This window comes from Platalea leucorodia (assembly GCF_965183815.1).
Source record: "Platalea leucorodia genome assembly, chromosome: 8".
NCBI classification, from domain to species: Eukaryota; Metazoa; Chordata; class Aves; order Pelecaniformes; family Threskiornithidae; genus Platalea; species Platalea leucorodia.
Genome location: NC_138830.1, coordinates 56571789 through 56588395, shown reverse-complemented (window position 1 = coordinate 56588395; position 16607 = coordinate 56571789). Strand labels below are relative to the sequence as shown.

General features: G+C 62.6%; 1 protein-coding gene across 5 annotated transcripts in view; it reads right to left on the bottom strand.

Annotated features, from left to right (window-relative positions):
* Nucleotides 1-24: 24 nt before the first annotated feature.
* The window catches only part of WWP2 (WW domain containing E3 ubiquitin protein ligase 2), a gene marked incomplete at its 5' end in the record, with an annotated part of 43145 nt that continues 26562 nt past the window's right edge, over nucleotides 25-16607 (bottom strand). For 2 of the 5 annotated variants that reach the window (XM_082319253.1, XM_082319254.1), the window contains 16 exons: nucleotides 25-563; nucleotides 795-867; nucleotides 1735-1831; nucleotides 2389-2493; nucleotides 2853-2973; nucleotides 3547-3687; nucleotides 3816-3949; nucleotides 4994-5153; nucleotides 6392-6480; nucleotides 6572-6643; nucleotides 6799-6877; nucleotides 7177-7305; nucleotides 7963-8044; nucleotides 10082-10136; nucleotides 13396-13570; nucleotides 15378-15467. In XM_082319253.1, the coding sequence (XP_082175379.1) occupies nucleotides 464-563; nucleotides 795-867; nucleotides 1735-1831; nucleotides 2389-2493; nucleotides 2853-2973; nucleotides 3547-3687; nucleotides 3816-3949; nucleotides 4994-5153; nucleotides 6392-6480; nucleotides 6572-6643; nucleotides 6799-6877; nucleotides 7177-7305; nucleotides 7963-8044; nucleotides 10082-10136; nucleotides 13396-13570; nucleotides 15378-15467 (1702 nt within the window). In that variant the 3' untranslated portion in view covers nucleotides 25-463. Of the gene's footprint in view, nucleotides 564-794; nucleotides 868-1734; nucleotides 1832-2388; nucleotides 2494-2852; nucleotides 2974-3546; nucleotides 3688-3815; nucleotides 3950-4993; nucleotides 5154-6391; nucleotides 6481-6571; nucleotides 6644-6798; nucleotides 6878-7176; nucleotides 7306-7962; nucleotides 8045-10081; nucleotides 10137-13395; nucleotides 13571-13775; nucleotides 15355-15377; nucleotides 15468-16607 lie in introns of those variants that run through there. The other 3 variants (XM_082319255.1, XM_082319257.1, XM_082319256.1) reach the window with 3 other exon arrangements.

Sequence of the window (16607 nt, the reverse complement as noted above, 5' to 3'; positions counted from 1 at the left end):
AGCCATTTCCCCTCCTTGCCTGCATTTATTAAAATGCCACGAGAAGGCAGAAAACACTAGGGGGGGGAAAAATAGCCTGTGCCAAAACTGGATCTCATTTAACTGTGTCTGCGAGGGGGGACCGGGGAGCCTCAGTGCACCGTGCGCTGCCTGCCAAGGCCCAGGGCTTCCCCCCGTCCCCCAGCGCCAGCCCGCGCCCCTCGAGCCGAGCGGAGCCAGGCTTGTGCGGCCACCTCCCCGTCACACCTCGAATTCGTTTGGGCAGGGAATCGTGAACCTGTTTCCCCCGGGGCTGCGTTAGCGCAGATCTCGCACAGGAACAAGAGCAACAGTATCCGCAGCTGCCTGTGCACCGTCCCGCGGCGTGGGCTCGGCGCTGGGCTCCGCGGGCACCGGCAGGCAGCACCTCGCGGCCGGCAGCGCTCCAGAGCCCTTCCCGCTCTGGGAAAGCACCAAAGCTCCGTCACTCCTGTCCAAATCCTTCCGTCTCCTCAATCGCATAAAGCAGCTTCTCCTTCAGCTGTTCGTAGCTCTTGTAGGGAGGGAGATCCAGACGGTTGAAGCTGCAGAGACAGCAGAGGCTGTGAATAGCGCCGCAATCCCCATTCTCCTCCCTCCTCCGGCCTCGGCCGCGCACAGCAGCTGCGGTAAGATGCACGGCCGGGAGCAGCAGCTACGTCCCGTGGGAACGCGGGTGGAGGGGACGGAGGGCGCCCGGGGCCCGCGCAGCCCCGCAGAGACTGCCAGCGGTTGTCCCTGTGTGCTCCTAACGGGGCCAAGGAGAAATGACTTACCATGTATGGCTCCGAGGCAGCCACGTCTCTTTGCCAACTTTATCGATGCAGAATTTCTGGGGCCCATTGCTGCCTGTTAATTATGAGCACAGCAAATCTCATTACATGACCAGGAGCAGAGAAAAACCCCCCCGACACACCGTTAGCCAGCAGATCGCACCGTCACGCGCCCTCATGATCCTAGAGACACATCGGGGCATAAATCCGTAGCAGCACTCACTGCCTGTTCCGACCCCTTTGCAGAGAGGATGTACAAAAAACAAGAGAGGAGAAAGCTGAAAAGCGTATTCACAGCACAGCGAGGTAACGGCGTGGCTTCTAAGCAGGACGCTTAAATAGCAAGTGCTAAAATGTGGTTATCTGTAGACCCACAGGACGGAGCGGGCCCATCCAAGAGTTTTAAAGGGCCTGGCTCAGGAAGTCTGAGTCACTGAGGTCGCTTTTTAACAGATTGCGAATGCTGGAGACGTTCCAGGGGGCTGGAAAAAAGCTAAAACGCCAGCAGGAATGAACGAGTGGGCTAAGTTAGCTGGTTAGCTTGACACTGATTCCAGGAAAGTCAGGGAAAGGCTGGTACAGGCCCCAAATAGTAGCAAATTAAAGGATGAGAGCAGAATAAGGCCACATTGGTTTTCCGGAAAAGGGGCTTCATCGCGCAAAAATCAAAACTAAATCAAAAATCAGATCTCTTTCAAAAGGAGATTATGAGCTGGACTGACAAAGTTAACTGTGGCAGCACGGTTCACGGCTAAGGAATTTGCCTGGGTACAGCACGCCACCGGATTAAATCGCCGTGCTCGGACGTCACGGCTGCTTCACTGCTTACGTGCTGTGGGCTGTCTTGAAGTCTGTGATGGAGGCACGGCCAGCCGGGTCCCAGCCGCCAGCCCCCCCCGCCTCCCCAGGACCCCCGCCCGAGCCGAGCGCCCAGAACACGCACCGATGAGCTCCGCGAACCCCCCGACGGGCAGGCGGCAGGTCCCCGTCACAAACTGCAACAGCCGGATCCTCTTCTCGTTGTCCATCTCTTTAACCACCTACGACAAGAACACGGCAGGAGAGTGGGATCCCTGCCACCCCAAGCCCGCAGCCCGGCTGGGCCTGGGGCACCGTCCTGCAGCACAGCTCCTGCCGTGGACACCCCGCGCCCTCCAGCCCTCGCCTCCAGTCCCGCATCCTCGGGGACGAGCGCACCCCAAGGGGCCTGCGGGGAGCAGCTCTGCCCGGCCTTGCCCTCTTTCAGAGCCATTTTTCACCCCCTTCTCTCCTGGCCAGCACGGAGCAGCACTGCCCGAACTGGCGCAGCTCTGTGACATGTCATCCCCTTCTGTCACCCTGCCCAAGAGCAGCAGCTATTGCTAGAAGCGTGCTGACCACTAAGTGCTGCCTGCTGTCCTCGGCGGCGGTGCCGGGGCCTCTGCCAGCCACAGCCAAATGCTTCTTGCTGAACACGTGCTCGCGGTTGTATTTTGTTCTTCCTGACAGCTTGCGAGGCTGCCCGCCCCAGGCCAGCCCTGCCTGCCCCAGGCCGCAGGCAGGGGACGATCCCAGGGCTGTGGAGAGGGTCGGAGGTGCTGCCAGTGCCGGGACTGACCTGCCAGAACCACTGGATCTGTTTGCTGTTCTTGGTGTAGTGCCGGTAGATGGTGTTCTTCTGCCAGTCGTTCATGTCGATCTCCTGCATGCCGCACAGCATCAGCTGGGAACAGGACAGTCAGCAGGGGCACAGAAACGGGGCCCTGCCCCCACGCTTTGGACCACGGACTCCTCCAGGGCCGGGCTTCACAAGGCACAGGCTCCAGCCCTGGGCCACAGAGGTGTCGGGGGGGAATTCCTCGCCTCCCTTGAGACGTTTTCTTGCTAACAGACCCAACGAGCCACCCCACAGACCCAGCCACCTGGGGCGGCGGTATCGCCATCACCAGAGCCGAGGGGCAGAGGGTGCGAGCTGAGCCTGCGCGCTCTGCCGTCACCACGTGCCATTCCCAGGGCAGCCTGCGGCGGGGTGGGAAGCACCAGTACCTCCGCGTCCCTGTCCCAGCACGGGCACCAGCTCACCTCCAGCTCCTTCTCGTCGAAGTACCGCAGCCACTCCAGTGGCACCACCTCGTTGAAGCCGTCCAAGAAAGCCTTGGTCTGCTCCTCCACGCCCCGCGTGAACCTCCAGTCCGTCAGCAGCCTGGGAAGGCAGACGGCGGTCGGCAGGCAGCCAGCGCCGCTGGCCCGGCACGGGGAACCCCCACCATCCCTCCTGCTGGCGGGGAGGCCCCGGGGAGCCCCAGGGGTGCGTGGGGAGGGGGAAAGGGGCTCCTGCAAATCACCACCTCAGTTCCCACTAGCGGGTTTCTCTCTCTGCCTCCAAACCCGTGAGCAGCAGACAGCCCTGAGCACAGATGAGCAGCCTTCGGGAGGCTGAGGGGTGCAAACCACGTCCCCTGGCCAGAGCCTACCACCAGCAGGAGGAGTGGCCCTGGCAGCCCCCAGCCAGCCCAGCAGCGGACAGGCAGGGTGAGCAGCCACGGGACAGGGAGAGAAGTCTCACCCTCTCTCCCCTCTCCTCTTTCCTGAAAGTACTGGCAACTGCCCAGCCAGCAGCAAGCCAGACCGCAGCGGAGCTCGGCCGACCGCGCCAGCCCATACTTGTCGCAGGCCACATAGCCCGGGGAAGCAGCCACGTCCCAAGCCCCATGTTCCCATCCCAGAATGCCCTGCAGGGGCAGGCGCCCGGCAAGGGCCTGGGACGGCCACTCACATGATGTACTCCTCCTTGTTCTCCTCCGTCACCCGGATGCTCTCGCCGCCCTCCTTCAGCTCGTGGGTGGTCACCTTGCCCAGGATCTCCATGTCCTGGATGAAGTACAGCTCCAGGCCGCACTCCTCCAGGCTGTTCTCCCTGCGGGAGGACACCGGGTTGTGGTTTCTGACGGAGGCACCCGGCAGCAGCGAGGGGCCGTGGGGAGGAGCGCTGCCTCCCCTGCAGCAGGACGGGCCCCGGGCCGGGAGGGAGCACGGGGCACTCACTTGGTCCAGACGATGGAGTTGTAAAACTCGGGGTCGATGGATTCCAGGTCCTTCAGCGTGGGCCGCTTGTTCAGCATCCGCTTGTAGAAGGGCAGCGTGAAGCCGGTATCGATGAACTTCCCATGATACAGAGCCTGCAACAGGGAGGTGACGCCTTGTGATGGGGGACCCCAGGACAGACCCACGGGGCAAGGCAGTGCTCCACCACCGGGGCAGCCGCAGGGCGAAAGGGAATCGCTCCTGGGGTCCCAGAGCTGCGGCGCTCGCTCCCGGCTGGCAAACGCGGCAGGGAGGAGCGGGCTCCCCCGACAGCGCTGCCCGGGGGCGGCTTGCCCGGTGCGGAGTGTGCTTGCAGCCCCTCTCCCCTCCCCACTGCAAATTCCACCCCGTCTCCTTCTCCCCTCACAGCTCTATTAAGAGCACTTGTTTAAACAGAGCTGTGCTGCGGCTTCCCTGAATCCCTGGCTTCCAGGAGCCCCAAGGCAAAGGCAGCCAAAAATAATGCAGACGCTTGTCTAGAACAGCCCAGCGGTGAGTAATAGTCTGGGGTTTTATTGGTATCCTGCAACGCGCAGGGCAGGGCAGGACAGAGCGGGGACCTGAGCAGCCGCCTCCCGCACACACCTCACCGGGCCACGGGCCAGGGACCCTTCCCCAAGCTCACAGAGCCCCTGCAGCCCCCCTGCCAGCCCAGGGCTGGGCAACCTGCAGCACGTTGGCCTTGGGGAATGCGAGACGAACGGGAGGAGCCGTTCTGGGGCTTGAACAGCTGGAAAATCTCACACTGCTTGAGCTAAAAATAGTCCCCGGAGCTGCAGACCCGACAGCACCTGGGGTGGCAGCCAAAGACCTGGAGCCATCCCCGCCACACAGCCCCTGGGAAACCAGGTCCCCTCCGGCCCCACGGCCATTCCCCAGATTTAAAATGCATCACCCCGCAGCCTTCCCCGCAGCACCCCTCGATGGCCCGTCTCCCACGCACCCGCACCTGAGCGAGACGGGGCTTAAGGAGGGCAACAGTGCCGAGCCGAGCACAGCCATGGCACGGGGAGCTGCCCCTCGCCCCGCTGACCACCCCCGTCCCCTGCAAGGCCCCTGCTCCGTTCGGGGGACACAAACAAAGTCTTGTCTCCCGTCACCTCCCCGAGCCCTCTCACCCCGTCACCCCGGGCTCTTACCATGGCGATGAAGCGGCCGATGAAGCGGAAGTAGGTGAGGTGGTCAGGGTTGATGGAGGAGGCAGGGTTGATCTGCAGGCAGTAGTTGTTCTTGCCAGCGTACTCGAAGAGGCAGTACATGGGGTTGAGCACCTCGTGGGACAGGAGGAAGAACCACTCCCTGGGGCGAGAGGAAGGGGGAGCGCGGTGACGAGCGGCCCGAGGAGCCGGGGTGCCCAGGGGCTGCGCCCTGGCGGAGGGGACAGCCACGCGCCTCCACAGCACACCCCGCACAAACCAGCTGCCCGTCTCCTCGGGGTGCCGGGGCAAGCGTCGGGCCCTGGTGCGACTTGGCGAGGGTGTCCTCCGCCCCAGGGGTGCTGCGCGTGCTTTGTGAAAGGCTTCTGGAGACACCAGCAAGAAACGCCCCGGTTTGCCGGAGGCCTTGCTCGGAGCACCGGGGATCCCGGCAGGCACCACGTGGCTCAGTCCCACCCAGGCTGTCGTACACGTACACACACACACACTGTTGTGCACACACACACCCCGAGCCTCCCCGCACAGGCTCCCCCCGGCAGCCCCACCCCGAGCCCAAAGCAGCGTGGGACGGGTGCCGTCCTGGCTTTGCTCCCCCGGCCGCGCAGGGAGACGGGAGTCCTCGGACGCAGAGGCAGCCCCAGCATCCCGTCCGTGGTTCTACCCTGTGGTAGAACAGCATGACGTAACCTACCATAGGGTAAAACCACTGGCAGGACACAGAGAGAGGCGGAGAGCAGGAGCCCCTGCACCAGAGCCGGGGGCAGCGGCACCACAAAGGAGGAGCGGGCAACAGCACAGCAGCACGAATGCCAGGGTGGCAGCAGGCAGGGGCAAGCGTTAGCCCAGCACCAAGGCAGACGCCCCGAGCGAGCCAGCAGGGGCTCATGGGGACACGGGACCCCCCCTCCAGCTGAGACACAGCCCGTGCTCTGTGCTAACACCATCCTCGGGGCAGGCAGTGGAGGCTGCAGCAACTGCGTCGCGCCACGTCTGCCCTGGCACGCCCCGACTGTCCGGGGAAACACCAGGGCCTGCTGGCTGCGAAGGTGGGCTGCGGGCAGAAGAGGCCGCTTGACCCATCGCCCCCATGCCCTGGGGGGCGGCAGGAGACCCCCAGCTGCGTCCCCCAGTCCTCTCTGTGCCAGGGACAGGCGAGCACGATGCTTTCAGGGTGTTCCACCATTCCTGAAACTCATGCTGTTTCCCATTTGAACACCCCTGGGCTCCTCCACCCAAGCAGGCGCTGCAAAAAGACTGGGGACCCCGAGTGCCACTGCCAGACAGGCTCCCGTGCCCGCGCTGCCCTTTAGGGACTCACGCCACAGGCAGGGCACAGCACCGTTCAGCAGCAGGCGTGTGGTCCGGCACGCCGGTGCTCACCTAGCGATGCCGCCGTAGTCCAGGCCCTCCTCTCCTCGCATGATGATGTACAGGCGGCGCCGCAGGTCGTACGGCTTCATGTTCATGATCTGGGGAGAAGCAAGGGGAAGCGTCACCACGGGCTGGTGCGAGGGCCGGCTCCACACCTCCCCAGGCTCTGCGGCCCCATCACCTCCTCACCTGCTGGAAGGAGTCCTCAAAGAGCGTCTGTCGGGAAACGCTGATCTTCACGTGGCTGGGCAACGCGTTTGACTACGAGCAAGGCAGAGACACGAGGCTTTGCGCAGGCTGGCACGGCGGCTCTCCTCGCCCACGCCTGCCCACAGGGTCAGGTTGTCCACGCACCCATCCAGCCCTGCGGCTCCGCACCCCCCGAGCTGCTGGGGCCCTCCGGCCGCTCTACTCACGTGGCAGAGGAAGCGGAACTGGTGGTACTTCCAGCGAAAGCTCCGGTCATACGCCCCTGGGGAGCCACCCTGCTTGCTCCTGCAAAAGCAGCACAGGCCTAGGTTCAGCAGCCCCGCCTGCCCTGGCACGAGGTGCCCGGCCCCAGCACCCTCATCGCCTGCCAGGCGGGAGGAAGATCTCGGGCGCAGCTCACCTCCGTCAGAGCCACATGTGAAGCCCTAAACCCACTGCTCAGTGTCTTCGCAACAAAACTGACCCACTTCCCCCCGCCGTGTCACAACCACGGGAAGGCACGAACTGCGAACAGGCAGCTCGAGTCCCAGCTCCCAGCGCGCAGCCCGGCTGCCGGGCAAGGGGCCCGGCCCAAAAGCGCTTACCCAGACTCGAATCCAGGGCGTGGGTCCTTGAAGGTGGTGGTGCGAGTGTTGTGGTCCACGAAGTAGCGCACGCCCTCGTTCGTGTACTTCATCTCCCAGCCGGGCGGCAGTGGCGGCTCCTGGATCATCCTGCCGACAAGGAAGGGGTCACCAGGCAGGCACCTCGGGCATCTCCCGCCCTGAACTGCGGCCCTCCAAATTGCTGCCCTTGGGGACCACCCTCAATTTGCAGCTCCATGCCAGGCAAAAGGAAGGATTCGTAGTATGGGATTAGCGAGCGCCTGCCTGCACCCCGAGACAGGAGCCCTGCCTGGGCTGCACTTGGCCACGGCCAGGACTGGCCACAGCTACAGCTTCATTCTCCATCTGCGGGAGAGGTGGCCTCAGCGGAGACCTGGGCCAGGTCCTCAGCCGGGGCAAGTCTCTGGAAAACTGCAACCCAGAGCTCTCAGAGCCCTGCAGGAAGGCAACAGGGCAAGAAGAAAGCACATCCTTCTGCTCAGAAAGCCCTGCAGTCTTCTCCATCACTTGCTCACCTCTACCCTCAGCTCCCACGAGCAGGAGAGCTGCCCCACGACGCCAAGGGTCGCAGTGTCCCACCCTCCCGGGCTCCAGCACTGCCTGCTCGCTGCCTGCTCGCTGCCTGCTGTTCTCAGTGCTTTTGGCCCCCCAGCGCTGCAGCCCGCCCGGTCCCCCGGCATGGCCAGCTCTCAGCGCTCGGTAGCCCATCACATGGACCTTCCGAAACCACAAGCATCTTCCCTGCTCGCCCCGCAGGCTGCCTACCCCTGCGTGCGAGGGTCTTCCCACTGGGTGGTCCGCGTGTTGTGGTTCACGTAATACACTCGCCCATTGTCCTGTCTCTTCTCTAAGAGAAAAGGGAGAGGGAGTGTCAGCTGCAGTGCCCTGGCCAGCGCCGACCCACAGTCCCGGGAACAGCCCTCCCCTTCCCGGCTCCCGAGAAGCTGGTCAGCTCCCCCCCGTCCCACCTCCCGGCCAGCACTGCCCCGGATCCTTTGGAAAAAGCAGGATAAAAACCCTACGTTTCTGCTACGTGCACAAGCTGCCGCACCTCCAGGGAAGGCCAGCTTTCTCCAGCGTCCCCAAGGCCAGCGTGCGGGGAGGTGCCGCAGCAGAGGCCAGCCCTGCCAACGCGCTGCCAGGCTGGCACAAGAGGCGTGCTCGGCCACGCGCCTCGCTGGGCAGGCGGCACACGCACCCTCCTCGGACACGCGGCGCTCCGCAGGCGCAGCATCCCTCCAGACGGATCTGCAGGTGCTTTCTCAAACGCGTCTGAACTCCCTGCGTGGCCCTGCTGCCGGTGCACGCCTCGTGCTCCCGGTGCGCACTGCACACGCATGCACACCCACACCTCCTTCTGTTGCGCACAGGCACAAACCAAGCACGCCACTCACACCAGCACCGCTGCTCGGCCCCGCTCTGTGCCCGCAGCCTCACGCCCTTGTTGCACAGGAGCCTCCCTGCACACGCGCCCCAGCCGCCCAGCACCCTGCGTGTGCCACACACTTCCCCAGGCACCCCCTTCCCGACGCTATTTGCACACTCAGAACAGCGAGTGCCTCCCAGCTGTGGCTGGGCACCAGGCGCCCTGGCCCGGTGGTGATCCCGCACCCGCTCCCCACCTCGCCAGCCCCCGGGCACCTGCACCCACCCCACGCACCCCCTCTTGTCCCGCCTGCCGACGCCGCTCTGCATCTCGCCAGCCACCCCGCCGCGCACGCCCACGCACGCTCGCTGCCTCCCCACCAACACGTGTGCCCCACACGCAACACACCTCCTCCCTCCACGTGCCTGCGTCACTCCCCGCACGCACGGCCCTGCTCCATGCCGGCAGGGACGCCCTGCACGCACGCTCCCCTGTCACCTCCCGGCCACCGCCGCCCCCCTCACTCCTGGACTGCTGGAAGCAGCCCCCAGGCCACGGCTCCGGCAGACCCCACGTACGATGACCAGGACTGCATCCATCCAGGGGACCCCATCCATGCCAGGAACCCCCACCCCAGGGTGCTCGGCCCCACGCAGAGCTGTGCCTCCCCCAGTCTGCCCAGCTGACGCTGGGGACGGGGCCCCTCTCCTCCCCGGCGAGGGCTCACCTCACTGATGCAGGAGGCGGGCCACCCAGCGTGGCAGCAAAGGCTCCAGCACCATCCCCATCGAGACCCTGCCCTTGGAGACCCTCTTAGCAGCCTGGGCCCCCTCTGCCCTGCTCCAAGCTCCCCGCAGTTTTAACCCCTCTCCTGCCCTCCCTGGCACAGCACAGCCCCTCTGCACCCAGGAGCATCCCAGCCTGCCCTCTCCAGCGATGCTCTTACCATGGAGGGGGGATCTCTCTGCCCTGGGGATGGCACAGGGACCTTTCAAAACACACGGGGCACCTGATGCTTGGGCCACAGGGAGGGGACCGCCAGCCCCGCTCCGGCCAGCTCCCAGCCCCACTGCAGACCAGGGCAGAGCATCCCGGGAGGCAGACAGGGCGGCAGGATGGATCCCTGCTCGGCAGAGGAGGGGTCTGGGGACAAGCGAGGAGTTGGATCCCCAACCTCTCCCCCTGTCCAAAAGAACAACCACAAGCACTTCTGCATTCAGTAGCAGAGAGAGACTGGGAACTCCTCCAGGAAAAGGGGAAAAAAGGAAAAAAAGCTGGATTTCAAATCAGAGATCGTGCTAATCACAGGCAGACTCAGCCCCACATGCAGCAGAGCATGGGGAACACTGGCTCCCCAGCCACCGCTCCCATTAACTCCAGGGACGGGAGCGAAGGAGCTGCTGACAGCACCGTCCTCCCCGCGGGGCAGGCAGGGTCCCGCTCCGGGTGATGGAGGAACGTCCCCGGCGGGCTGTCCGGCGAGCGCGGCGCGGGCAGGTGAGGCGGCTCAGTACTTACCCCAGCCGGGAGGAAGGGGACCGAGAGGGTCATTGTCGGACGGGGCGCCGGACGACTAGAGACAACAGAGAGGGCAAAAACACAAAATAAAAACCAGGACAGGGACGCCTGGGAAGAGCGGAGTGTGGAGGTGAGCTGTGCAGCCCCCGCTCCCACTCGCCTCCCCTTGGCCCGCAGCTCCCAGACAACTAAAAAAAAAAAAAAAAAAAACCAAAAAAAAACCCAACCTTGCACACTCAAGGGGGGTTAAAAAAAAAAAAAAAAAGAAGAAGAAAAAAAAGCACAAACTAAACAGAGGCTGGGGCAGCCAAGGGGGCAGCAGGGCAGGGGCCGTGCCGCACAGAGGGGAGCAGGACAGCGCGGCAGGGTCCAGATGTGCGCGGCTGCTCGGCTACCGCCGGCTGTCCCCACCAGATACACCTCCAGCCTCCTCCAAGAACCACACACAAGAGGGGAAAAAATATCGCAGGCCTTTCCAATGAAATCATTCCCACAAGCCCTGTCCACGCCCAGCGCTTCCTGGCGGGCCAGCGGCCCCCTCCTCCCTGGGCAGGGCGCGGGGTGCGGGATGCGCTCGCACTGAGGCCGCATTCATCCCATGCAGACGGGCGGCTCCGCGCCCCGCCGCCCCCCCAGCAGATTGGGGGCCACCGCACAAAGCACCTTTCTTCTTCCCTGGGGCGGGCAGAGCCGGCGGCCGTCACCCAGCCTGAACCGGGGGATGCCCCGGGATGGGGGGAGCAGGCTGGTGTGCCGCCCCGCCACCCCTGCCTGCCTGAGCCCCCCATCTCCAGCTCCGCTGGAGGTCCCTGGGGATGGAGGCGCAGCCCCAGCAGTCGGGGGTTCAGGGGAGAAGGAGGCCTGCGAGTGCTTTTAATGGTTAAATAAGAAGTGCATTGTTACCAAAAAGGCATTTTCATTGCACCTCCTGAAACCCAGCCGCTGGAGAGGGGCCGGCGTCCCAGCCCTCCGCGCTGGGCTGGGGATCGGAGTCAGCCGGGGCTCACGAATGCCAGCGCAGCCAGGCCCGTCCCTCCCGGCTGGGAACAGGAGGCAGCCCCAGGCCCAGGCATGGCTGCTATTTGGGGTGCCAGGGCCCCCCACTCTGAGACAGGTGCCAGTACTCAAGGTGCCCCATGGCAGCCCAGCACCCCGGAGATGTCCTGGGCCGTGTCAGGGACAGGGCTGGCACAGACCATGCCCCCCCGAGCTTCGTCTCTTGTACCCGACCCCATGTGCCAGGACTGGGTGCAGGAGGCACTGCCCCGGCAGCAGCCAGCCCGGCACGGCGTGCCTCAGACTTGGGGCAGTCTCTGCTCCCTCCCTGCCCAGACAGGCTGGCCAGCCACACAGCCGAGTCACGTCCAGAGGTATCGCCTCACCATGACCTAAAAATACCTAATTAAAACTAACAGGGCAGAGACACAAGAGCTCGGGGCAGAGCTCCGGGGAGCCAGCCCTCCTGCAGCTCTCCACAGCCCCTGGGAACAACCCGGCCCCTTGGGCCGGCAAGACCCCGCAGTGCAAGGGATGCTGCGTGCAGGCACAGCCCGGGGAGCCCTGCGGCACCGGGGAGCCCTGCGGCACCGGGGAGCCTGCTGGCAGAGTGGTCCCTGGCTGCACCCCAGCCCCCCGAGCTGCGGCTTCCCCCAGGGGCTGGGCGGAGAGGGCTCTGCATCGCCCAGCGCTGCTCATCACCTCCCCACCTTCCTCTTCCGGCAAGGAGGGCAGGTGGGTGCTGGAGACGGGAGGGCAAGGCAAAGCAGAAAGCCCCTGCAGGGAAGGAGGGAGAGCGGGAGCCATCACCGCTGGCAGCAGAGAGCTTGAAACAAAAAGTACAATCGTTTCATCAGGCTAAATTTGGAGCACGAGTCCCTCCCTCTGGGCTCCGCGGAGCCCGGGCAGGGCGAGTCGCGCAGCGCTGGAGCAGCTCCAAGGCTGGCGCTGGCAGAGACACGAGTGAGTGACAGGCCCAGAGCCCCGTTCGGCCTCGGTGGAAGCCCCCTCCCGCGCACCCCTCCGCAGCGGTCCTGCGAGCAGCGTGCCAAGGAGTGCAGGCAGGCGGAGGGCAGCAGAGCCACGATGGTCCAGCTCCTGCCGCGAGGCTCGGAAGGGCTGGCAAGCTGTCCGGGGAGAGACGGGCAGGGGGAGGAAAGGGGCAGAGCAGCTTCCCACAGCCCCGGGAGCAGCCCTGGTTGTGTCTCACGCAGAGTGGCACTGGAGGACGGACTCTGCACCCCCCTCCCAGAGAGCATCCGAGCTCCTCGCTGGAGCACAGAGCTTGCACCAGCTCTAGCAGCGCTGCTGGGACACGTCAGCCTCCTGGCTTTCTCTGAGAGGAGCTAAACATGGATGGGAGGTTGGTCACCCTGCTCTGCCCACCTTCACTCCACACCTGCCCACCAGACCTCTCCACCTTCTGGCAAGAGCCGTCTTTTACACCACGGCACAGCCTCTGCGAGGCACGTGGCTGGCTGACGGTGGAGAGCACTGGGACACCACTGCTCCGGGAGGCGGAAACACTCCAGCCTGGCTCTTTCCCAAGCACTGCTCACCCTGCAGCACAACGGCCGCCAGCACGGTCCTGGTTATCAGAGGGTGCCCGCCACTGCTGAAAGCCAGGTCCTGGCTCCAGCAGCAAAGGCAAGACCAGGACAAGAGTGCTCTCTGCCCAGGAGCTATTGCTCTGCGGGTCTGTTGAGAGATCATTCCCTGAGCAAGGAAATGCAGCTACTCAGCCCAAACCAGGAACGAGGGGAAGAAGCAGAGAAACCAGGAGGAAGCTCGTGGAGCCCAGCAGGGCTCGTTCCCTGCACTCTGGTCCCCTGGCTCTTGCAGCCCTCACTGTGCCAGCACTTGTACCCTGAGCCTGCAGCTCCTGCTGCTGACTCCTGCTGCCACCCAGGACCCAACTCGCTGCCCTCAGTCCAATGGAGACTTGGGGAGGGACGAGCTCAGCCCCAAGAGCCTCCCCTCCTGCTACAGACCAGGCTCCCACAGCTTCCTCAGCATATGCCCAGCTCCGACAGCATGCAGCAAGCCCTGCAAGCCTCGCAGGCAAGCAGCAAGGCTTGGCTGACAGGAGCCATGGGAGAAAGCATGTGCCTAGCCACGCTGGCACTGACTCCAGGGACAGGCTGCTGAGGACACCTCCCACCACTTCAGGGCCATGTTTTATAAAAAGAAAGTTACTCCCACGGGGTTCTCTGCCTGCAGCGAGCACATCCCCACGCTCAGGGTCTCCCAGGCCAGCCCAGATGAGACCAGTGGGAAAGCCAGGCAAGACCTCCCCCACCGCAGCCCCCGGCTCTCACCTGGTACAGGAATCTTTGGCTGAACTGCTGCATGGCTCCTTGGAGCTGGTTTCGCTGGGACTGCCACTGCTCATAGTTCCTGACATACTCGGCCGTGGGGCGCTGCCACGTGGTGGTCCGGGTGTTGTGGTCCACGTAGTAATACCTGCCTCGAGGATCCACGCGCTTCTCCCACCTGGAAACACCAGAGGAAGATGTCACCGTCTGCCCTCAGACAGCTCGGCGGGTCCTGCTGGCAGGACCTCCAGCTGCTGTGCGGCAGCTCAATACTAAGGCTGGTGTGAAGGCAGCAGAAAGAAACCCTGGAGAGGTCGGGAGGCACAGCAGAAGGCACACACCATGGTCCCACACCGAGGAACCTCCCCTCCCGTTGCCCTCACCCGAGGGCTGCCTCCAGGGTCTGGATGTGCAGCAGCAGCTTGAGAATATCCAACGTGCTGAAAGGGTGACCGAGAGGAGCACCGGTTGTGAGCTGCTTCCCCAGCTGCCCCGCTCCCCTCGTCCTCCCCATGCAGCGGCTCAGCAGAGGGTTTGCGGTCGAGTTCTGCCTCTCAGAAACGCAGGTGAGAAGAGCAGCTCATAGTCCTCCAAGGGAGACATGGCCGAGAGCTGCCGGGGCCAAGGGTCCAGCTGTGAAGGCCGTGATTTTTCATTTCACTCTGACGCTACAGGCTGACTTCAGGCACTTGCTCTCTGGCTCCTCTCACAAGACTGATACACCCTTTAACACGAGGGCTCCATTCTCAGCTCCAGCGTAACCACCAGTTTCACAGCTGAAGGGGCTCTTTTGGACAAAGTCCATCAGAAGGAAATACAAAAGACTAGCAAGACTCGAAGCACCTCCCTGCAAGGGCACACGAAGCCTCGGTGGGATGCCTAGACACTAGCAGAGTTCGCATCAGGATGTCGTAAGCATTCCTCCAAGACGGCTGACCTTCGACAGAGGCAAGGCGCTGGGCTGGAGACCTGCACAGGGGGGAAGGAGCACGCCCGGGGTACTCCAAAGCTACCTTGCCAGGTGACAGCCTCCCTCTTGTAACACTGGACATATTTCAAGCTGTTGTAGGATCAGAAAGCGGCTGCAGAGATCACAGCTTAACTGGAGGCAGTGTGTGCCCACAGGAACCTGGAGGCTCCCGTGGAGGAAAACAGGACGGGTTTGTATTTCACTTGCACGCATCATGCTGGCGGTTAAAGCACACTTCAGTCGTTCCAGCCTTCAACAAACTCAGTCTAGAGAACAACAACAGTTTGGCTGTACCGACTTCTCTGCTTTTAGGAGCTCGAAGAGGTGAGAATTCAACAAGCTTCTGGAAAGCAGGTGGGCCCCGGGGCTGTGTACAGCCTTTATCTCCTGAGGACTGTTTACTCCTGCAAATGAAAGCACGGCCCTCCTGGACATGAGTTTTGTGGAGTGCTCCCTGCAGGTCCCATGGAGCTGAGCAGCAGCATCTTATCAAGCACAAGCAGACCCCAACGTGGCTGAGAACATAAGAGGCCCCTCTGAGAGAGTCCAGGGTCCAGCTCCAGGTTTGGGGCACACGGAGCGGGCTTGTTTCCCCTCACCAGGAGCTCAGTCCTCATCTAGAAGCATCTGTTTTTCCAGGTGACATGAGGCCCACCCCCTCCCTTCTCCTGGTCCTTGGGAGGACTTTGCTGGCGCTCTGCTCACAAGAGGTTGCAGTGCTGCTCGAGAGTTCAGTGATTTCCATGGACTGTTTAAAAAAAATAATCCTCTAACGGAGGTCAAAATGCAACAGATGATTGGAAAACTTTTTCCTTTTTACACATGCTGGAAAGACCTTCCTGAGGATACAGGGTGTGCTTTCAGGCCAGTGAACCCTTGGCCATCTCACCCCATTTCTTTTTAGGAATGAGAGAAGTGGCTACCAATCCACTTCTCCCCTTTTGTGCAGACTCCCGTGCATCTGATACAAGTTAGTTCAGTACGTGAGATGCCAGCTGCCCCCAGAGCCCCTTACCCTGGAGGAAGGGGTCTCTCCCACGTGGTGGTCTTGTTGTTATGGTCTACATAGTAGACTCTACCATTAGGCAGCTCTCGCTGTTCCCACCTGCAAGAAAAAAAAAAAAAATTCATGAGAGAGTTGATACTTGCTAGCACAGAGACCGAAGCCTGGCTGAGGCGGAGCTACCAAAACCTCCGCGATGCCAGCCAGAGCGGCGTGCCTCCCGCTGCCGGGCTCGCCGGGCGCCTGCCGCGCCGCACGCCGCCCCGGGGCCGGCCGGGGCGAGCGGCCCCCCTCAGGAGAGGACGTGGAGGAAGCCCGAGGCAGATGAGACGGCGCCTGTCCTCTCCTCAAACACAGAGGTGAAGCGAAGGCGTTCAGCTGGAAGGAGCATCACGGATCCAGCAGCCTCAGCCCCTGCGCCTGGAGGGCAGCGAGAGCCGGAGCCTTGCTACGCGTAGGACCAAGAGACTTCGCAGGCACCTTCGTCTACTTTAAATCACGCCCGAACAGCCTCCCTAGGAAAACTGTTGGCATGTGGGTCCACAGACTTGGACCATAGCTGTGCAGCCAAGCCTCCCCCAGGGATCAGTGAGCTGTGCATAATTAATAATCACCTAATTACCAAGAATGTCCAGAGAGCTGCATCTGGTGGATTAGCAAGCCTACCTCCTCGCATTGCTTAGCTACAGCGCGCTAACCTTTATTTAAAATAAAGAATGACAGCAGGTCTACATGGCAGTTGCTTGGCTTGCTAGATCAAGATGATCAGAGACGTGCTGCAGCAGTCTGCTTTCTGAAAACAGGCATAATTTGGAGCATAAATTCCTAATTTCCTCCAGAAAGTAGGAGGGTCAGCATAAGATTTCACACAGGGTCAGTTTTATGTCCTGTGAGTTTTTGATGTAGTTTTTGTTTGGTTTCTCTTAATACATCTTTAAAGGGGAGCCTTTGAGTTTGGGCTGGGGCTGAATTTTTTCCTTGGCAGCCTCCTGCTCGCTGCTGACAGACACCGCTTGCAAACATGGCGTGGCCACAAGGCACTCGCTTCGGAGGTGGTCCCTAAGGGGAGCCGGTGCGACAGGGAGGCCTGGCTTTACACGGCTACACTGAAAACCATTCTTTGCCTTAATTCATTCATGAAAGTTTATGCCCTGGCAAAGGTAGAAGCTCCGAGGAGCACCGTGCTTTCCTGTCAGCTTTTATTCTCCAACAGAGAGAGGGGAGCCAGCAGCTGCTGACAGG